Source organism: Apteryx rowi, unplaced genomic scaffold, assembly GCF_003343035.1.
Source record: "Apteryx rowi isolate R43461 unplaced genomic scaffold, aptRow1 scaffold_5, whole genome shotgun sequence".
Lineage (NCBI taxonomy): Eukaryota > Metazoa > Chordata > Aves > Apterygiformes > Apterygidae > Apteryx > Apteryx rowi.
In genome coordinates, this window is record NW_020450760.1 from 9,531,867 (window position 1) to 9,555,525 (window position 23,659).

The 23,659-nt window shown below is 39.5% G+C and overlaps 1 protein-coding gene across 1 annotated transcript in view; it reads left to right on the forward strand.

The window, feature by feature from the left end:
- Positions 1-23,659, forward strand: part of KCNK10 (potassium two pore domain channel subfamily K member 10) — a 69,257-nt gene that overhangs the window by 30,085 nt on the left and 15,513 nt on the right. Inside the window, exons 3-4 of the mRNA XM_026079640.1 lie at positions 12,454-12,571; positions 17,181-17,341. Of these exons, the coding sequence (XP_025935425.1) occupies positions 12,454-12,571; positions 17,181-17,341 (279 nt within the window). The remainder of the gene's footprint in view (positions 1-12,453; positions 12,572-17,180; positions 17,342-23,659) is intronic.

The following is a 23,659-nucleotide window of genomic DNA, read 5'->3' on the forward strand; positions in this document are numbered from 1 at the left end:
AAGCCCAGTTATTCCTCCAGGATTAAACCCAGCAACCAGGTGAGCCAACAGAAAATGATAGATGGGAATTCTGAAATAAATATTTGGCCAAGAATTCTGATATTACTGGTACACTAATTTACAGGTTTATTGCTGAGAATTTTAGGTAAGTGAATCATGCAGAAGGCATACATTTAGAAACAGAAAATAACTTGCATTTAAGAACTAAAGACTTATTAGTCTGGTCTACTGATTTGCAAAGCCTTAGAGTAAATTTTGAAGGAAATAAAAATCAGATACATAGGGATAAGTGGAGAATGGGATAGCATGCAAGATAGGTTATTCAAAGATAGAGTTATCTTTCATTGATTAGATCTCTAGACAACGAAAACATTATGCATCTCACTTATAAGAACTTCAGTAAAGTATCTTCTAGGTTCCCATCTAGAAACCTATTAGCTAACTTGGAGAAAATGGAGATTAGATAAGAAATGTGAGATACCTAAGGATATATTCCAACAGTGTCCAACACCCAGGTTGAACTTCAACTTCCTATTTTAGATCTGAATTTGTATATGAGCCTTTCAAGAGCACAATGTGTTAAAGTATTGGGTTGTGTGTCCTGTCAGAGCTCCATTGTGATTTTAGGCTGTTTTAAGGATCACAGAGCTATACCATGGATTGTTGTGTCCACTCACCCAACCATGTTATATAACCCTTTTCCTGGTGGATCAGACTCCATTTTAAAAGGTGTTATAAGTTTCATCTTTCAATTAGGAAGCTGTCCCAGTATCTCATTGATGTGACAGTAAAAACATACTCCTAGTTTTCAGCCTAAACTAATTCAGTTTCTGTGTAGCTGGTTTTGCACAGATAACCTTCTCTTGCTTAACTGCTTCCTCTTCCTTGCCCATGTGTGTAGATAGCAATCCTCTGCTGCCTATCCTAGGCAAAACAAATTCTTTCTGTTTCTTTGCAGATAGATGTGGGCTTACCCTGCTTGTGCTCTGTGTTCACAGAAAACAGGTCCGTTCTGATTTGAAAGCTGTGTGTCCTCGTTTGTGCAGCCTGGTACTTGAGCTAAGGGGCCAAATCTGATTCAGCAGGAAGCAGTACCATGCTGATGCGATTATACAGCTTTTGGATCAGGGCTGGCTTGGATCACGGTCGTGTCTTCAAAAGACAGGTGAACATGGTTGGTTTTCAGTGTAAATTCTGCTGGTCAGGAATATTGGCTCAGATCCATTTCTCATGACAGTGTTGTGGAGATTAGAATTTCCCTCAACACCTTAGGTATGATGTATGCTGGCTGATTACAGAATTTTTTTTTTAATATTAAAAGCAAGAAGTTTGTATTCCCCTGATGGCAATGTCACTATTAAAAGATATGCAAAATACTTTCTTTTCTAGCAGAAAACAGAATACATAATAGGTACAGCAAGCAAAGCACCTCAGCAGGATGGTAAAGACTCCTGCACAGAGACTGCAGTACAAGATTTCTCAATAGCCCATATTCTCTAGCCTAAGCTACATACCTGTTTTAATTCTTTGTTGTACACAATATCTTGTCCTTCTTTCACTTCAGAAATGGATACATAAAAATAATAAACAGGCATACTGTGTCATTAGAAGGCAGATATTCTGAACAAATCTTATCATCTCTTGAGACTTCAGTATGTCCTCAGGCATTACACTGGGTAACTGGAAATCATTTTGAAAAGGTAAATTAAATGGGTGTAGCAGCTTAGCATGTGAATGTCCTAAGGCCAAGTGATGTGAAATATTGAAACAAATTTGTCAATAAAGAACGATATCCTTCGGGTTCTTTAGAATGTCTGGGAGTGAACCTGGATCCAGAGCTGTGGTCAGGTATACTGATACAGAAAACTGTGACTGTCACTGACTTGCACATAAGAACAGTGAGTAACTGTTTGAAGACAATGTCTTGGGCTTAACGTTATGCTTTCATGCCTTCATGCTGATGATCTCAAAAGTGGCATCTCTCTAGCTGGCACAATGGATTACTGCATTGCACCAAATGCTGCACCTGCCTTTACAACTGTAATTTCAGACTGATGTGGAAACCTCCATGGGTCCTGGTTGCTGTGCTGTGTGCATTCATCACATAGCTGCCCCTAAGGGAGATATTTATCATTAATATCATCTGACTACCTTAAAACACATACTTCATACTTTCCAGAATGACTGTGATGATTCAGCACTGTGCTTTGGAGAATGCACAGAATGGAAAAAATACAAAAGGGGAGACCTTAGAACTGGCTTGTATCCTTTATTGTGGGGGTGGCTCTGGAAGAAGAATTTTTGAGGAGGAGAGGAAAGGAATGTCATATGGTTTGCAAGGTTAATGATGGACTCTTTTCTCCCTTTTGCCTAAATTTCAATCTTTCAAAGCGTTCTGCTTTAGAAAAYCTATAAGAAAGATGTATAGCACTGAATGTATAGGTGTGAAAAAATTGGTGTGGGTGAGACATGCTTTCCAAATTGATCTCCAATAACCCATTGAAACTGGTGGCACAGATGTGAATTGCCCTGTTGATAGTGCCGAGTCCAGACTGTGAATTTCATTCATAGACTTCAGAAACAATATAGTGATGAGAGCAGTGTAAATCCATAGGAAGATGCAAATCCAGATTCAAGGTATTTTAAGTTTCTATTTATCTCTTGGGTTTCAGTTTAGGTCTGTCTAATGCTAACACCGTGACAGAGGGTTTTTTTTCTTAACAATATCAAGTGTTTCACAGTGCAGGCTACATTTTCCCCAGTCATCTGAAGTGAAAGTTCTTAACTCTTCATGTTTTTTAAAGCCTATTTCTGCTTCTGAAGATACCTATTGCAGTGAAACAAATTATTATTATTTAATGTCTTGTGTGATCTACTAGTTGGCATGATGGTGAATATGAATGAAAAAATGATAAAATCAGATGATTTATCTTAGCACTTTTGAAGCTGAATTTTCAGTGTCAGAGAGACATGAAATCTGGAATGTGCTAAAAGAGAATGAAACTTTGGTTGCTTCAACTGAATTTAGTGGTATTGTACCCGTTTGGACAAATAACAGAGGGTAGCAAGACTCAAGTGACTGGACATATGGTTGAATAAAAATTACATTGGTAATTAAACATGCTAATATAATATTACAAAGCTTTTTTGCTACCATATGCTAGGGCATAAGCTTATTAGCAGCTGGGGTAAACAAGAAGTCACTTTGCCTTTGTAATAAAGCACATTTAGACTGTATTATGAAGAGGTTATGTCTCAAGAGGTTATGTCTCTTTTTGAAAGATCAGATGGTATCCATCATTAGGAGAGGCAGGCAGGAAGACCATCAATGTGTTTTAGCAGAGTAATTCTTATGGATCTGATAAGGAAGTTCATATTCTGTTTTCTGTTAGCCTGTGCATCATGTACGAGTAAAAAAAGCTGTTGTAATAAGCCCTAAATAATGACATAAGCTAGAGTGGTTTATTACTGTAAGAAGTTACTTAGGTGACTGGTGGGCTGCTTTCTTCTCCCTTTTTCTTCAGGGTTTCATTTAGGAGTGTGAGTGATTATAGTCAGAAAATCTCACACCTGGGAACAAAGTCATATTATCAATGGCCACTAATGACTACAGCAATTCTAATGAGTTAGCCTGTAAGCTGAAAAGAAAGTAGTGTTGGAAATAAGCTGGTCAGATGTTACTGGCTAATTATGTCAGTAAGAGTTCTTATCTTGGATAGGCACTTTTGATACTGTTCTGAACTACTTTTCCCCTAAAGATAAGCAAAAAAAGGGAACATCCTGTAAAGGTATTTCAGTTTTTAGCTTCTTGACAGGTCCACTAGTGTTATAAGCCAGCTTGTCTTTTCAAGGTGTTTCACTGTAGAATGAAGATAACTTGGATGGCTTTCATGTACTAGAAGAAAGCTCTAAATGGAGCAGAAAAAAAGTCTTTTGAGTTAACTATGGGGAAGACTTGCCTGTTGTTGAAGACAGGAAAAGACTATTTGTGCTGTGAAGAAAAGCAATGGTAAATATCTGATTACTGAATCTTTTTCCTGTGCCTCTGATGGGTGTTTTCTCTATGTCTCAAATTTCCTTCTGCCCTGATCTTTGTTTTAGCTTATCACCCTAAAGACTATATGAAAAAGAATTCAAATCTCTTGAGTCATGTCTAAGTTGGTGCAGACACCCTAGTTTGTCACTTTAGCCCAGAGATACTACGATCAGACTGAGCATAGTAGAACTCTGCTGCTGTTCTGTAGCTACATTATTTCCAGAACATAGCTGAGATGTTTGCAAGAGGTTAAGCCTTCCGAACTTAGACACCTCTGCACCAACCCCTGTTGAATGTTGTAGGTCTGCCTGGAGATTGGCCCGTGGAACTGTTCTGTAACAGTACATGGATGACATCAACTCACTTTATAAGTGTAGGCAGACAACTCTCTGGCTGATTGTTACCTGAAGATGCCTGTGGGAAAGGCAAAAATGGGCTCTCAAAGCTCATTACCTCTGGTTATTCATGAAAAAAATTGGTGATTTTGGTCCTTGGAAAACGCTGTTGTGGAAGAGGGAGTAAATGGGAGATTATAATGAGAATACTTTAATCACTGAATGAGGGGTAGTGAGAATAAGGGGAAAGGTGGGGAGTACAGAGAAAAGTTGTTAAGGAATTAGTCTTTAAAAGCTGCTTCCTAATGAGAAGTATCTTAATAATCATCATAGAGAAACATCAGAGCATGAAATACAATTGTAACAACCTTCTGTGTGCTTGATAGGAATATGTTTGGAAAAGAATTATGGAAGGAGATAATCATTATTGGATTAGCATGATCTGTGGAGAGGAATTAATGGAACTAGAAAAAGGGATGACAAGAATTTTCTTTTCTGTTCTTACCAAATTCCTATGCTTGGATACAGAGGGGTGGATCCTTTGAGTAGCTCAATACCAAGAAAAGCATTATGCTTGTTCTTGGAAAAGATTTGTCTTCTTCATGCTTGGATACTACTGGAGAAATTAAAGAAACATGAATAAGCAAATCAGATAAAAGCATTTCTTCCCAAGGAAAGCAGAAGGAGTCTGTTTGATCCCTGTATCCTCATCACCTGCATTAGCTCCCAGCTATCTTGTTGCCTATGGGCATATTCTAGACTTTTTTCTTGAGCTAGTTGTCTTAATTAGTGATTAAGGTACCTAATGTGCCAAGGGGGATCAGATAGTGATTATGAGGGTACAGTGAGGGCTGGCTGCTCCCTAAAGGACAGGAAGCTGGTAGCTGAGGACCATATGATGGCTGGGTAGATCAGGGGCCTTGCTGGCCAGAGCCTGTCCCTCCGCCCCCACTAAGGAAGCAGAGCAGGACGGGGGGGCAGCTGGGGATAACCCAGCATCCAGATCATCAGGCAAGTTTGTGGTGGTTAGGCAGGTCCAGGGTCAAGTCAGGAACACAAGTCAGCAAGACAGGGTCAGGTCTAGTGAGGGTAACCGGGGTCATACACAGCTCATGATGGCTGGGCAGGGTCATGGTGATGGTGCTGGGCTGAGTCCAGGCCAGGTGGTTGCCCATGGGTCAGGGTCAGTGGGGTCTGTGGCCGGGCAGGGGCAGGGCCATGGTGGGGCTGGAGCCCAGCACCACTGCAGCATCGTGGGGCAGGCACTGACGGCCCTGGGCGGGGCTGAAATGGGGGCCTGGGGCTGGGCAGGGTAAGGGAGGCTGAGGGGTAGGCACAAACAGGGAGGGMTGTCAGTGCCCTTGGGACCCGGATGGTAAGAATGCCCAAGTAAGCTTATAAAGATGTTGATTGGCAGTTTAGTTGGTATTTGAAATGAAAAAATAACTTTACTACAGACATGCTGTTGCAATCAATGAAGTTATAGGTGGTCAAGATGCATGGAATTCTGTATTTATTTATTATTAGTGGAAAGATGAGAATGAATCAAATGATCCAAACTACATTGCCCTCAGATAAGAGGATATAGTCCTTATTTGTCCAGACAGCATAATCCTAACTGGAACTATTGCTACTACTGATGATTTGTAAGGGAAAATAACAACCTACTTCTGCTTAAACATCCATGAGGTTGCATTCTACCCTGATAGTGTTGCCCTGTGTGTGTCAACTGCCTGCCCACATGCAACTTATCTCTCCCTGCTGAAGACACCATCACTGAAAAATCTCTTGCTGCTTTGAAATGTTACTATTTAGTTTCCAGGCAAGATGAGATGAGAACATTACCTTGCAACGTGTCTCAGGGTCCACTGCATACTCCAGAGATTCCTGAGCTAGGGTTGACCCATCTAGCTCCTGAATGCACAGCGATAAAACTATGTTGACAGAGCACATACCTGCGCTAGCTAGTCCTGGTTGTCAGAAAAATAATGGTTTCATCTCTGATCATCAAATCTGTCAACAGTTCCCCATGAGCTACCTATGTTCTTCCACATTTTCTTAGATACTTGCATTTGTGACAGGTTACGTTGTTCAGGCCAATTGGACTGTCACTTTGGGATTGTTTCCTTAAGAGACCAAATGCCAGAAAATCTCAGGAGAAAATTGCCAGATGAATCCTACCTTTCTTTTAGACATCATGCGTAGCTTTGAGTAGGCTGATCATTTTGTACTTCAATTCTTGATTTTGGGGGGAGGGGGATGGAGTTGGCAATTATTTATCAAGCCCTTGCTGAATTCTGATCCTGCCCTCCAGAATGTGTGCAACCATCTGCAGCTGGTGTGTGATCTACTTTTCCTTCAGCAGACATTCAGTAAATTAGTACAAAGTAGTAGACCTAGGATGCAACTCTGCAAGCTCTCAGCTGATTTGTAGTAGCAGTTCAACAGCAAACATTCCTGTTTAAGGGGGATGTGAGGAACAGTGATGTGTGTAACTGAAAATGCTGTAAATATATATGTCACCATATTTTTTCATATAATATTCACAAATTCTCATATAATAAATAACTTATAGTATAATATATAATATACACATATTAATATAAATATATAAGAAAAATGATAAAACTCATATATCATTCACAATATTTTCATATAATATACACTTTCCTAGGAAAAGAGAAAAAAATATCAGGAATGGTTAGACAGCATGGGATCCTCATAACTCTGTAAGTTTTCCCTTGTAGTAGTGTGTCAGGGAGCAGTGGGGGCTGCCTGCTCTGCAAGAGAAGGTGAGCCGAGAGCTGAGTGCGATAACAGGGCAGGTGCCAGAGGTGACCTGACCAACAAGGAGCCAGGAGGCAGAGCATCAAGTCCAGGTCAGGATCAGGGCCAGAGACAGTGACCAGGGTCAGACACAGTCCAGTTTTCACTCAGCAAGTCTGTAGTGATGAAGCAGGTCTGAGGTCAAGCTGGGAAGCTGAGCCGGCGGGTCTGGATCAGGGCCAGACTCGTGGAGGCAGGCGACTGGGCACAGACGTAGTTGCTGCCCAGCTGCGCTGTTGCACATGCAGGGGCCAACGGTGAAGCCTCAGCTTACAAGCAGCTCCCAAGGGAAAGAAGGGGCAGCTTGGCATCTAGCTTTCTTCACAACAGCTCTTATCAGCGAAGGAGCTGACCTTGCACTCAACCAGCTAAATTCCTAGAAGAGGAATGTCCTCCAGGCCCTGACAGAGTGAAACCCCAGTATTTTCTATCAGGCATAAGGAGAATATCCTTCATGTAATCTATAGGCAAGAGATATTGATTCCATCTTCTGTTATGGGGAGGAACTCTTAACAGCTGGCAAGTTAGTGCCCAAGACAAACCTAGCATACAGTTCTTTGGACTTTGAGTCCTATATTTTAAGAACTAGGCAGCCCAGTGTGGTTCCATGCCTCATATCTTTTAAATATTGCTGCCTGGATATCAACTGTTGGAATTTAAAAGCCTTTTTCAGATTGACATGGAGCCTGGATTGTACTGTCTTTTGGAATATAGTATTCAGTCATCCCAGTGTCACCACCTGTGCTGGGCTTTTCGGGGGGATTTGCCTTCACTCCCATGCAGATTCATCAGACCAAATCTTTTTTGCTTACTGAAGGACTGTAGTGTGCTGATGCTGAAGGGGCCGAGAGTTAAATACACATCTATACAAGGACAGGGAACCAAACTAATATTTGTGATCAGATATATATGTATTTTTTAAAAAATGAATGCTTGGATTTACTTTTGATAGTTTTCTCATTTTCTCACTCCTATCTGCATACTGGCTTTAGAACACATACATTTCTTGAATGGGAAGAAAGAGAATTTCATCATTTTGAGGTATGCCAGGTAACTGCTTGCCCTGAATTTTTCCAAAGAAAATGTCTTACAAGGGGAAGGTTTGCTGACAGAGCTGTTAGCACTCTGGAAATTGGTTCTTTCCCTACTCCAAGATAACCTGAGGATACATATCTTCAGGTCATGCTGCCATGCCTGCCTAAGCTTTCACAGATGGGAAGCTGTCATAAATCCTCATGGTCTGCATGGACTGGGAGAGTCTTGCCTTCGTTAGTGGCCTTTTTGTCTGCCTTCATCTATCGGGATGCTTTCGTATAGGTCTGGCTGTTGGGGTGACGATAAGGGTAAGTTTGCCTAACACACCAGGGCTGCTTTCCTCTTGTTGCCCCCTATCTGTCCTCCTAGTATATCCATTGCTGTATACAAAATACTGTGTACTCAAGAGAGAGTGTTGGGATAGCTGGATATTTATAAATGAATGATGTCAGTCACACTTTAAAGAAAAATGCATGTTTTCTGGATGTGGAGAGAGCCTGACAAACTCAAAGCTACCTATGGCAATGGGACCTCCTTCACTTCACCAGCTTCGCATGACTTCCAGAGGAGAGTTAGTGCTTGTCCCTCGCAAACTGGCTAACCTGTGTAAATCCAAACGTGACTGAAGTGTTGTAATTAGCCTGATGACATTCACACACTCAAGGGGAAGGCAACCAGCATTCCTTGGCAGAAATAACATGCCAAGGTAGCTGACAGTGTGTCATGGCCTATTTAAACAGGCAACCTCTCTGTTATGCTGATTTACACTCTTCTGAGTAAACAAACAAATGATCTCAGCTTTCACAGCATGAAAAGCCAGCGACTAGTTGTTGTACAGTACAGAAGCCCTTTCAAAGGATTTGGTCCTAAATACTTCCTTTCTCTTTATCCCCATTTCTTTGAAGCATGGACAGGTGCTGAGGAACCCTGGCTTTCTGCCTCCATGAAATGGCTGTCCAGCCTGGAGTTTGCTCACGCTCTAATTCCAGAATCAGCTTAGCCTGGCATATGGCAGCACTACTCTAAAAAGGTCTGTCCTGTAGGGATCTCCTTAGCCACACCTGGCTTCTGTTCTTGCCTCTGCATCTCTTCTTCTCCCACTCCTTCCCCTGTGCTGGCCCTGGTGTTTTTGGGGCCATGTGAGGAATAATTAGTAACTGGGGAGCTGATTAGCTGAAACTAGCCCAATGAAAAAAAAAAAAAGTATTTTTCAGCTGCTTCAGTTCTGTCTTCCTGGTGTTCATTCCTTTTGGATTAAGATGACTTTGAAACTGTGGCCTAGTCACATTAGCACGCTGCTGTACCTGAGCTTGTGTAGGCCCCCTTCTTGTCAGTCCTGCAATACTTGGAGACATTCTCCATTCCCTCAATCTAGTCCTGCATTCCAGCCTTAATCCCTGGCATCTCTTCTGCAAAATCTAGATTCAGCTTACTCAACAAAGCTCATTTCAAAACACTAATCTTTCTTCCAAGAGAATTGATCAGGGTAAGGATATATGTGGTTAATTATATTTATTCTTGTTCCTGTATACATATAATTGTCCTCCTCCTTTGCAAATGAATCCACATTTCTTTCTTTAGGCCTCTTAATATTATCATTCCATAAGAAGAACTGTTGAAGAAATATATATAATTTCTTGGAACTTTAGTGGTAGAGATCAATTTTCTCAAAGAGCTGGGAATGAAGAGTTTGCATTGTTCACAACTTGGGCAGAGTGTTCTACAGCAAGGAGTAGTTGTGGAGGAAAATGCAAACATAATCATGAGAGAGAAATCATGGAGGAATTAGAATAAAGTATCAGAACAGAGAGATTGGAGCAGGAGGATAACAAAAGAACACAGAAGAATTTGTGGAAGTTACATAGTGGAGAGGGAGGAAAAGAGTTCTTAGAGAAAAAACAGTGGAGTTTGATGAAGTAGCTTTGTTTCTGTATCAACTGGGGAACAATGATGAGCCCGTTAGGGATGTTCCAGTAATCAGATTAAACACTGAAGAAGTAGTGCTTCTGAGTTTTACTATGTGGCCAGAATAAAAGCTAGATGTTAGAAACGTATTGGATAAACTTGCAAGATGTGGTTGCTGAAGGTGAGAAAGGTGAGGCAGAATGAATGGGTGATGTTAAATATGACTCTTAGATTACATACTGACTGCCCAAGGGAATGGAATAAGTTAGAAAAGTGTTTGAGGAAGAGTTAAGTTTGATCTTAACTGAATAAATATGCATATATGTCTTAGCCGCATGTAAGAAAGGTATCACAGAGACAAGTGAAAATATGAGGTTAGACTGAGGGAAATGGTCAGCTGTAGTGATGAAGACTTGTAAGGCTCTCAGGGAAAAAAAATGACAGAGGAACCTGTGTGATGGTGTAGTCATTTGGAGACATAGGCAAAAATGAATAAGAAAAAGTGCAAAGTGGAAGGTAAAGAAAAGGAAAAAGTGATTAAATAAACCATCAGAGGAAAGAGGTGAATGAGGAGAGAAGTGTATCATAAAAGCCATGGATAGAAGTGTTAAACTAATCTATGTATATGAAAGTCAGTGCTGAAAGCACAAGAGAACATGACGTTATAGAGGAGATCAGGAGAGAAATCTGGACAATCTGGACAGACCAGAAGCAGGGCAATAGTAAGATGGAAAGATCAGTCTTGGGTTGCGCATGGACAGTATAGAAAAAGCTGGAATAAAAATCACAGAGTGACAATTCACGTACCATAGAGTCAGAGGAAAAAAGAGAAGCGGCTAAGACAATGGCAGAAGAAAAGTCAGATGAGAAGTTGTGATGGGTGGGGATTCTGTGTTGAACAAAAATGAAGAGAGGACGTAAGAGCAGCACTTTGCCTGTCCTGTTGGACCTGGCAATAGGTTCACTAAAACTGCCAAGACTAAAGGCTAGAGGCAATATTTAGCAGGAGAAACAAGTATCAGAGTAAGAGTGGAAAAAGGAAGATGAGGCATTCTGGCAGTAATGGATTGACGTGGTAACAGTAACATGAAGTGGGGAGGGAGCAGAATGGGTGTCTGTAGATCTCAAAAACAAAAGGAAAAAGACAGAGATGAAGAGCTGGAAGTGATAAGAGCTAGAAAGAGAGAAACTTGATTCATTTGCTCAGAGTCTTTGAAAATGAGTCACAGTTGGGAACATTTGGGAAGGTGAGTTTTACTTTGTAAGACAGTTATTTTAGATACTGTTCCAGAGTGATAGATCTGAATTTCTCTATGACAGGCAGTAGCTTGCATGAGATCTTCAAACAACTAGAGTATATGTGTTATAGGGCATCTCCAGCATGAACTTAGAGCAATTCAGCTGARTGTGCCAGGTGATGATGGGAGATTTATATTCTGTGCTGTGGAGGCAGATGACTTTAGCTCTACCATCCTTTGTACAGTGAAAGTTGCAGTGAAAGGCAAATATGTATGTCCTCATGATGCAATGTGATGCCTTTTTAGAAATCCCCAAGAATGCTTTCAGCTAGCTGATATGTCTGTCTGGTTTGATCCTGTGCTGTGAGAGACAGGACAGTGACCTGGAAGTAGTATAGCTACCTCAGCTTCTGTTCTGGTTTTAATTTGTTCATGCACTAGCTGGGGGTCTTTGAACCATACTGTATTGGTAGACATGTGATCATGTCCAAAATGGCAACTAGGAAGTCCTGACTGATCACAAATTTGTCCCATGATGTTTCCATAGTTATCCTATTTGTTTGTTTCAAATGGGATATAAATAAATAAATAAATTCTACTTAGCACAAAATATAAATAACTTCATCAATTACTAATTGTCGGTAATTAAAATCCCTGGCTGACTAGCTTCAATTGACTTCATGAATATTATTTGTTTTTACCACCCATCTTGCTGCTTCTAACATCAACTTTTTCCACTGGGAAATTTTTCCCTTGGCAATTATTGCCACAAGAACAATATTTATGGATTTCTTTTGTGTCATCAGTCCTCTGCTTCCCAACTCTTTGTATCTTTTCTCATTTGTCTGCACATTGTATCTTTATTATCTCAACTATCCTAAGTATCTATATTAGTATCTATTTCAATCATATATTCAGATCTTGTGTACAGAGGATGCTATTGTATTTGAGCAGCACATAAAAAGTTTAAATCTAAGCTGTTCCCGTGGTCCTAAGGGTTTCTCTTTGGAGCCTATCTTGACTTGCATAGCATGTGGTAAGGTATGCATAAGGCTAATTTGTTACCTCTTTTTTGCAGCATGCTATTGATGCTGATAATGCTGGAGTCAGTCCCATAGGAAATTCCTCTAACAACAGCAGTCATTGGGACCTTGGAAGTGCCTTTTTCTTTGCTGGAACAGTCATCACAACAATAGGTATGTTTATCTTTTAAAATACATAGTCACACTGAGAACTAGATTAGGAAATAAATTTCAATAAAGTACATCACAAAGAAATAAAGTGGCTGAACTGTATTTCTCTTAATTCTCAAAAGGCATACCTCTGGCGTGTATCAAGGGCAGTGAGCCTCTGCAGAAATATCAGAAACTGTTTACATAGGGTAGAACAGCAAAGCTGAACTGCAAAATAAGTAGCACCTACAGCTTTATAACCCTGTTCTTGATGTTAGTATAGATTATCTTAATTTTCACTATAAAGATGAAGAACCAGTGCCAGATGAAAGAACCTTGTATAGTTATTGGGAATTATGGATTAATTTATGCAAAAGGATAACATTTTTCTGAAGTACATCAGTTAATTTTGACTTATGCTCTGAAGCTTGATATAATTTTTTCTTTTAATACCTTACTCCTTGTAATTGGAAATATACTCACATAAGTATCAAATCCTTTTTAAAAGCCTTAGCTTTTGGTACCAATAATACCTTATTGGAAGTAGTTCCACAAATTGTGGATTATGTAAAAAAAGAACTTTGCCATTTCAGAATTTGTTTCCATGAAATACTGTCAGATTTCTCCTTAGAAGATGGAGGGTATACTGGAATGCCCCATTTACTTTTCCGAACCACTCATTTTTGTATTTTCATTATCCAGGCCCCTGTCATCTGTGTCTCCTATACATTGTGTCCTGTGTACTTAGTCTCTCAATCTTTGAATGTTGGCTTTAGATGTGCAAAGGTTTTTATCCTCTTCTCTGTGAACCAGTTCTTTTGAAGATTGTTGAGGCAGCTGGGACTTCAGCAATCAGTCTGAAGGGAAAAGATGATAAACCAATAACACTGATGATAAGGTTAATCTATTAATTATAATATAATGTTTTGTTAGTTTTAAGCTCTACTTCAGTGCTATCTTGGTTACCGTTAAAGGGTCAGCAGATATTATTATTTGGAAATCACGGACAAACTGTTGCTTTTTATTTGCACTGCCTTTGAATATTCTTCTGATTGTTAGTAGTGCTACTGCATGAATTCTGTCTGGACATTTACCATTTTTTAATTATGTACAGTACATTTCTTCAGCAAAACACTTAAATATGGGATAAAGTGCTTTTCTGCATATGACTGTGATGTGTGCACTGGTGACAGTACAGACAAATAATCTGAAAGCACACAACCCTTCATTAAAGTGTGAGAATCTGGACTGAATTTTGCAAGTTCTTTATGCAGTTAAAGCAACAAAAAATTCCTGGTGTAGTTATATAAACTTGCCGTGGTGATCAGCCCAAACACTGGAGTTGATGCCTTTGGCTCTGCCTTTTCTTTGGGCTTAGAGTGATGGTAAAAGAGTGAGGATATAGAGTGCACACCTCTGTGTGTCTCTCTATATACTAAGTTACATTACCATGTGTTTTTAATGGTAACATAAAACTGGGAGGTGGATAGAGAGAAAACATTTCTGAATTAAATGTCCAAGAGACAGGCTTTTAAATTACTCATTAAAATAAATGCCACTAGTGCTGTATGTTGGCATAGTTTATGTAGGCACATTTATTGACATCTGTTATTTAAATAGTTTATTGAAAAGAACCTGATTTTAGCCCATATTTGCTTTATATTCTCCATGAATGAGATTTTTATAGGCTGGATATAGTCTACGTCTACGTCTACATGTCTGGGCATGAAAATGATTTTGTTTTATCTGCCAAAGTCCTGTTAGATCTCCTCTTATGCAGACACTCAACAGACTATGTAGCCTCAGTTCACTGACCTATGAAGCCTCGATTTTTTTAGACTTTCAGCAGAAATCTGGGCTCACCATGAAACAGATGATGGTTTGAGGGAGGAGGTGGTGCTGTGTATCAGCATAATCATTTCACCATCCCGTGACAGAGGGATGTACCCATTGCCAGTGTTACAGACTTTAGAGGATTGGGGCCTTAGTCCCCAAGGACCAGGGGATTTGCTGTAGATTAAGCAGACACTTTCTTAGCTCTCCATCCCTCTGAATGCTCTGTGTTTCCACTTCAGCTCATCAGGAACTTGTGGGAAGTATAACATAAGACAGAGAAAGTTGCATAGGACTTTGAAGCAAGTTACTCTTTCCCTAGATAGCAAAACACATACAGACCCAGACAATGTTGTAATTCACTCTCAATTTTCTTATCCTTCAGGGCATTCTTGAACTTAAACAGGAATCTTCTAGGATATTAGATATTTTTATAACATTATTACAAACATGTAGTCTCTGGCTCACCTTCAGATTGAACCGTCTCTGATCTGTGGTTAAACAGGACTGCTTCCCCATACAGTATGACATACGCCTGTTCCTAGAAACATTCTCCCCTCTTCCTCTGTGTTGCTGAACCGTTCTGACAAATGCTTTCCTGTGGCTTTAAAAGGCAGTGCTAATACATTTGCTTTGCACTGCTCAAAATCCAGCATCCCAGAGAAAGTCTGAAGAAAACAGAGTATTCTAAACAACAGCTGAACTGTTGTTCCTGTCTGCTCCTTTGGTGGGAAGGTGTTACTTCCCTAACAGCGAATATTTATCTTCACAGTCACCAATGGTATATTAGCAAGACGCTCTGGCTTTGGAAGTGAACCCAGTTTACAGAGTCCTCATTCTTGTCTGTGTTGCAGTTTACCATCACTACAGTTATTCTAGTCTTCAGGTTTACATTGTAAATAAAATCACTGAAATAAGAGCTAAAAATAACCTTCAAAAAGGAGGGAGCAGGGAAGGAAAGACGAGACAGATTTGGATCTATAGCCAGAGTCAATCTATGAGATAAACTTCATTCAGAATTCATTAGTTGCCTCAAATCATCACAAACCCTTAAGCTTTTATTGTCTCCAGTGCAGCCTATTGTCTCTAGTTCAAATAGGTCTATTTATATGAAAAGTTTTTTCAGGTTTGTAGGTGGCATAATACTATGCTTAGCCTAATGCAGGAAAGCTCTTAAAGACGGAACTGTAAGTTCCACTGGCTTTAATGAATTTCTGTATGTGCTTAGTTTCCAGCAAATGTCTAATTAAAATGATCTTCCTGAAAAGTAATTTTTTTTCCAAACTGGAACTGGGTAGAATCACCATCATAATTGCAGTAATCACACATATTTCTTAATTCTAATGCAAAATTTGATCTATTTTTTATTTTAAGTTTTTAAAGAATTAATTCCACTGTGACTCTTTTTGTGATTGCATGATCATTTTTAATATTCGAATGAATGTTTATAGTCAAAATATACATCTCTAAAACATTTCAATAAAGATACCTGATCTTAAATGTAAAAGTGATAGTGCCACAATTCTTGTTCTTCCTCTTTAACATTAACTTTTTAACAGCAATACAAGGGCTATTGAAGTCATATAGCTCTATATAGATTCCTATAGTTAAATACACATGAGAGTATGTGGAGAAGGGAAGAAATGTCTCAACAAATTGTGGTGACTTCACATACTTTACTGCATAGGACAGGCAGAGAGCTGTCCTATGCATTCATCAGCATGTTAGACTTTTAGGAATATCACAGAAAAAGTCCTCCAAACAAGATTTCTATTACCTTCCATGTTGCAAAGGGCCGGTTAACACAATGCTTTCCACCTCCTTCTCTCTAGTTTGCCCAAACACTGGCCTATTTGCACTTTAGCTACGAGACAGCTGCAGAAATCCAGAGTAAAGAAGATTCCAGCACTTTGCAATAGTTCTCAAAGGATCTACTGACCATAATAGACCTCAGAGTCCATCTCTTTTCTGCCAATATCTGGTGTTTCCAATACCTTACATGGAGTTATAAGGCTGGGAACGAAAACCAAACGTGCCCAAACATGCTCTGGCCAAAAAGAGAGTTTTAATTCATGATGTGCAGCCATATAATTATGTGTTGATAAGAATCTGTGATCTGTTCAACAGTCCTGGGTTACCCTAACAGAAGGTAAAAGGTAGGCATGTACTTGCCTTTATTACAGCACCAAAAATGTAGGTTAATTGTAAATGGATTAGGATCTCCAGAGGGAAGGCTTAAAAACTTATGTGCTGAAATCAATTAAAAATCATGAAATATGGAAGTTAGGCTTTTTATTTTTAAATCGAAAGGGGAACTGAATAAAGGCAGAAGCAGCCCTTGGAAATTCATGTAGTGTGAGTGCATTCTGGAAGCCACAGTTTACCTAGTCAGTGCAATGAGGGGCTGAGGAAATTATGAGCTAACCACTGAAAATGAGTGTTGTCAGGTTCATCACACTCCCATCAGGAAATAATTGGCAGAGCCCAAGAGGAGCAGCCTCATGGAGGCACCAGGCCAGCACTAGCTGATTTTTGTGCCATGATAAGTCAAGCTATATTAATTAATCAAATAGTAACATCAGTTAGCAAGATGATTCCATAGAAAATATGGGTATTTGAGGCTACAGATGAATAACTCTAAACCACAGTGAGTAGCTTGCCTGGGAAATGACATCATGTGATGGAGAGTTTGTGAAGAGGAATTACATGYGGAGCAAAGACATTGCTATAGGATCAACTCATTAGTTTTTCTAAAAAGCCATGTATAAATTCTGAGACTGACAATTGTTTTTCTTCTCAGGATATGGGAACATTGCCCCAAGCACTGTCGGAGGCAAAGTTTTCTGCATCTTGTACGCCATCTTTGGGATTCCACTATTTGGCTTCTTGCTGGCTGGGATTGGAGACCAACTTGGAACCATCTTTGGGAAGGGTATTGCAAGGGTGGAGAAAGTTTTCAGAGTAAGCTTATGGTCAATTTTTCACTCGCATTGTATAACTTGTCTAGTTTTCAATTCTGTTGCTATCATTTGCAGTCCTTTTTAAATGTTGGGCAACATTCACATATCTAGTTTAGATGATGCTTAATCTCCTTCAGAACCCTCTGTAGTCAGTGGAGAGAAATAGGCTTCTCTAGATGGTGATGCAGGGGATATAGGTTAGGGTCTGAATTTTCTTCTTGAGGACTCATCGTTTTTTAGTGACTGCAGCCTATCTCTGGGGAATGAATCTCCTAAGCTACCTTACAAGGAGTAGATGCAAAACACCCTTCAAAACACTATAGGTTGCTTTGCAGTGATCAGTCCATGCACTCTGTGTGAATTTTAAGAACAATTTGAACCTCATAAAAGGGGAGAGAGATCTGATCTTATCAAATATGCAGTACTCCCACAGTATTAACAGAATATTTCAACAGAGGAATTGGGCACCCACTACTGTACATCTTGCAATAAAAAAGCAATTTTGCCACTATTTTGATGTGTAAATAACCAGAAGAACAACCATACATTTGTCTGTGAATAGATAGGGCTGGAAGTATTTCATTGCAAAACAGCGCTTTGTAAAAACAGAAACTTTTCATGTACCTTGTTGGTACTGAAGCTAGTGTATCAAGAAATACACTACTTTGTGTATTTCTCAAATTCAAACCACACCTCATTGAATGAGAGACTTGTCAGAACAGATGCATCTGCTACCTATTTTTCAGGTCTTCATGGACAATTTGGSGAAGTGGTGTGCTTTAGATTTCAGAGACCTGTAAGTGTTATGAAAATGATATACACCTTTTTTCTTTTTTTTTTCCTTTTTTTTTTTTTTTTGAAAGACAGCAGTAGTCATTACCTTAAACTTGTAACAGTCCCAGGAAAAGTAGTTCTTAGCTGGAAGATGGGGGACAGGAATAAGAGTAGTTCCACTGAGCTAGTAGAAAGCTTTCTTCTAGCAATTTCTAAAGCTCTACCTTTTCTCAACTTTGTTGTTTGTCTTCCTGGATGCATCAGATCTATCCTAGCTACTCTTTCTCTTAGAGGTTCAGTTTTTTTTCAGGAGAGATTTTTGGCTTCTCTGAACTCTTTTCTTACTGTACAAGTAAAACCACAAATTCTTTACAAATTACTTATGTGAAAATGAATGTAAAGCAGCTCATGGAAAATACACTTTGTACAGGAGAATAACTGTGCAGAAGAGGAACACTTAAAAATACAGCCTTTTTTCTTTTGTCTCCCCTTTCACCTTCCATTTGCTCCAGTGTCTGTCCCCTTTCTTTTTTCGCTTTTCTCTCTCTCTTCCTGTTCTTTCCCCAGGCTCACATTAAACCTGTAGAATTATACCTGAATACCGATTCACAGATGGCGTGTGAGTTCTCAGCCAAGTTTGTTGTTGCAAAGAAGCTGTGAGAGGTTTCCCTGAAGTGCTGCCTTTACCTCTTTTTCACTAGGGTAATGCCATAGTCCAGAGACCCTCTCTGCTTCCTGCCAGGCAACAACCACCCCCTGTTTAATCTCTTGCAGCCCCATATCAGCATCTATTTCTTCTCATTTTTAGCAGGTGTATCAAGCTTTCAGATGAGAATGTTTTCAAATCCAGCAGTTCAAATACAGATCATAGCTTAAGCAAACCAATGAAGTTGTCTGGATTTGCACTGATGTCACTGAATTCAAAATTTGACAAGTAGTTAATAGATAAATGTAGTATAACCTAAGTGATACATTGAGAAGTAAGACCTTGTTTTTAGTCCTGAAGATATGATGTTGGATGGTCTTCCCTCCAAATTTGTGCCCAAATATTGAGACCTACATTTCTGAGCAGATTAAACTAATGGAAAACTGATGGAAAAGTTTCCTCACCTGCTTCCTGATGCCTTATCAAAATATGCGATAAATCAACAAGATCTCTTTCTTTCAAGTTTTATTGCATTTTGTTACTAAACCAGCATCAGTCTGTTATTGAAACAGCTGCTTAAAACCCACTGAGGATATTAACCCTCTCTCTTTTCATTTTTAATATAGTGTTATTCACTGTGCTTTTCTGTGAGAAAAAAGCGACATCTTTTTTTTCCTCACTCAAGAACTTCCATAGGGGAATGTACCAGTGCAATGATCAGCCTGCCATCTGCTAGCATCCTGTCTCTGACAGTAGCTGTGGACAGAACTGTCAGGATGGTGCATGAAATTCAACGTAGCGGTGCACATATACAGTATTATTCCAAGATGATACAAGATTTATGAGTTGAGATTTCCATCCTCAGAGCTTAGTCTGACAGTTTCCTGGGTCACTTCCACCAAAACAAAATGTCTGAGAACAATAAAAAGTCAGTCACCAGATAGGAATCCTAGATTTTCATAATTTAATACTAATTTCTTATTGTTGCATACTAATTTCTTATTGCGATAAACACTATAGATCTAATTACTTTCTATGATTACCACTTTGATACTCATAAAAGCCAACCAAGAACAAGGTCTCAGTGTACTAAGACTCTGTAAAAACATTGATTTGTGGGCAGCATTTTTAATATAGCCCCTAAAGACTTAGAGTCTAAATCGACAGGACAATATACAGGCAGAGAAAATGATGTGATAGTAGCAAATGGCAGGCTGGCTACATGCAATTTTTATGAAGAGGGAAGTTTTGGAGGGGATAAGCTGAATAGAAATTAAAAAGGAAGTGAGGCTGTGAGGTTGGGAGAAGTGTTTAAGGTTGGTAGAAGTTAAGTGAAGCTTAAGTGAAGATACTGCTAGAAGAATGGGGTAGTAGGAGCAAACAGCTGCTTGGTACATGGTGGAGGAAATTTGCCCTCATGATTCCAGGTGTACTTTGATTATTCAGTTTATTTGATTTCTCCTTCTGCTCCTTCTGCCCCCTGGAACAGCTGGTAGGCTCTTTGCAGTTTTTGTCTTGGGATGTGTGGTGGGCAGAGAGTAGGGAGGAGACACCATTTCCTCGGAAGAGATTGTTTCCTTGGCATAGTCCTATGATCAAGAGGATAGTGGGAGTAAAATGAGGGCTGAGGCTACCTTGCCTTCTTCACCACTTTACAGCAGCAGTGGCTCCTATAATGTGGCTACCTTGCTGGAGGCTGATATATAACTTGGGCAGACTCCTGCTCTTTCAGATGCATGCAGCTGAAAATATGCATGTGAGTTTGGCCTTACACAGTACACAGTGGTTGAGACTGGCCTTACAGCCATTCTCAGCAGACTTTACAGACACAGGCACGACTGCTCTGAAAGCTACTGCCACAAGCCAAGCACTCAGTCCAGCAGTGTAGAGCATGTGGTAGGGTTGCATTTGAATTCCCTCTCACTGACAAGAGTGGTGTTTCCTATGAACTTGGTAAGTTACTGGCAGAAAATTTTTTCAGAAGAAATGGTATGAATCACAGTGTCTAGGAAGCAAATGCTTTTGTTTGTACACAAGATCAGGTTATTACTGAAAGACAAAAGGTGATGTAGCCTTGGAGAGACTCATTACCCAGAGCATAAAGTATGCTGACACGAAACATTTTTCTCTTGGTTTCTGTGATTCTGTGCCTCTTTCACAGGTTGGGAATTTGGTTTTTTGAAGCCACTTCTGTTTTGCTCCTCATGCAGCAGAATAACTTGCTCAGGAAAAAAGTAATCCATATGGTGAGATCTTGTACAGACAAAAAGAGGTGTTTTAGGGCACTGATTTACAAGCCCAGAGTAGCATCAATAGCAACTGCATGTATACAGTTTCATCTCACTATCTAGTCTTTTGACTGTAACASCTTAAAGGTCTGGCTGAGAGTCACAGTTCCCTGATCAAGGTTAAAAATGTGCTTGTGGGTCAGCAAAGGACCTGCTTACATAGCTTATGTGAAGTTTATTTCAATTAGGTATGCACCTGAATGCACGTTTCAAATCTGAGCATCCTAAAATTAAGGGGTGATTTAAAAAAACCTCTAGACTCAAATCTAAATTTTGAAAACAGTTCTCACTAAGGTTATGGATATATGTATAGTTAAATACCAGAAGAGATCTGCAGACAATGTGTTATCCTTCATAATTCTCATAAAGAGTATTTGCTTAATAGTGGAGTCTACAACATAAGAGTAATAAAATATCTAGATATTCTCTAGGGCTTGCTAACAATACATTTGTAGTGCCTCATGGAGCTGGTCAGTGTCATACTTTCATTTTCAGTTCCTTTCGTCTAAATCTGAAGACATGTTTTTGTAAATTAGCTGCTGATAGAAGTGATATTAAGGAGTGCAGGTATTGTAAGAATCCAGAACTTGTGGTAGCTGCATAGGCTCTATATAAGGAGCATAGCAGAGCTGAGCAGCTTGGAGGAGCAATATATGGCAATTAGGCTGCTGAGCATGGAAGTACCAAAGTCAATAAACTTTGTGCCTCTGTTTATTTCAGCACAGCTTCCTCATTAAACTTTATTTAGACCAAAAATAACTGTCTTTAAAAACACAGTCAGTGCTAGGACATTACACTCTGAATCACTTGTCTGTAACAATTTAAGGTCAATGTGCTATCATCAAGAAAATGAGACTTCAGTCCAGCAACTTTTTCAGCCTATAGAGATTCAAACAGGAGTGGACTACACCACACAGGGGTGGACTGCGAACCTCTTTTGATGGATGCAGTCCTCACTCTTTCCTCTTGAAAAAGAGTTTCACTGTGCAGAAGACAGTAGGGCATGGTAAGGAAGCATATTTCTCTGACTTAGTCACTGGGATACTGTCCAGGTTTTGATATTTCTCTGAAAAAATATTGTCTGACAACTGTTTCATTTAAAATGCCTAAGCATTCCCGGAAGCAGGGACTGAAATCCAGGACTTCTTCACTAAGGTGAGTGCCCCAGTTTGGAAAACTGTTTCTAGGTGCATTTTCCTCTAGTTCATCAGTAACTTATCTGTTATAAGAAGGACTACTAGTCACTGTGATGTCTACAGGTGTATTCTTCTCTCTCTACTCCATCCTGCCTGGACTCCTTCAATACCCTTCTTAACAAAGCTAGTTCTTCTAATTGCTTTTTTCAGTTGTAAAACAGTCCAGACCCAGGGACATCTGAACACTTTAGTATGTCTAGCAGAAGTGTATCTGTTGACTCTTTTTCAGTGTGGAACTGAGAGAATTAAAGGCAGGAGTGTTAAATTTACAATGCCTGTCTCTGAAATACTTTTCTCCTTGAGATGCTGCAGGCCACATCTTTTATGTTTTCAACTGGTGCTTTAATTATGGTGGTGAAAAGATAGCAAGAAGTTTTATTTTTGGTTTTGATCATTCCTGCATTAGCTGTCCTTATGGTCTAGTGCCTAACACAAGGTACAGGCAAATGATAATCCCATGAGCTAACTAATCAACTAATGCTGCAGGCTGTGACTTCATTACAGACAATGATTCTTCACCAACCAGAGCAAATTTTGTCTCTGGATTGTATTTTAGATTCAGCCATTGGCTTGTGGTATGAGCTTGAATATGTCATTTTCCCTCTTTGATTCACCTTCCCCCTCTTTTATACTTGAGCTACAGGAAAATACCTTTTCTGCAGAGTGCTGAGATAATATGCTGATATTTGTAAATTCATGACAAAATCTATGGATCCCAGACTTGAAGTATCAGCTTTTGGAATTTCATCTCCTCAAATTGGGTATTTAAATCAGTTAGCAATGCTTACAGCTAACCTGCTTCAGCAAAAGTAACTTAAGTGCAGCAAACCCTTTACTGATTCATGATCCACAGTTCTTATTTGTCAAGTATATTTACTTGGGCTAACATGGGCTGGCTGTGGAGCACATCTTTATTTAATCCTGAAAGTCAACAACCGCTTGCAAATTGGCTTCTAATTTAAGGGTTACTATTACTCTGAACAATTTTATACAGATCTTGAATTCTCTGAAAGACTTTTTAAACCTTTTGGTTTTATCACCAATATCTGTTAGGCCTGCAGGGTTTGAGAGGTACAGCATCAACCTGAGGCAACTTCAAAGAGAGGATCATGAAGGTCTTGAAGTAAGTCTACCTCTGTGGAGAGCCCCAGGAGGTGCTGAAAGAGCATTCCTGGGGTTGCTAGAAAGAGAAGGCAGCAATGCTGAGAAGGGAGAACATGTCAAAATCAGGAAGAGAGAATAGTTGTTCTAATTTTGGAATCAAATCAGTCTTACTAGAGAGATGATATTATAAACAGAGAAGGAAAGACTATTCTAAAATGAGGCTTTATAACTAGCTTAAATCTAGAGTACAGGGAATGTTATCTGGGAATCTCAAGTCAGCTCATTTCACCAAAAATTGAAACCCAGTATGC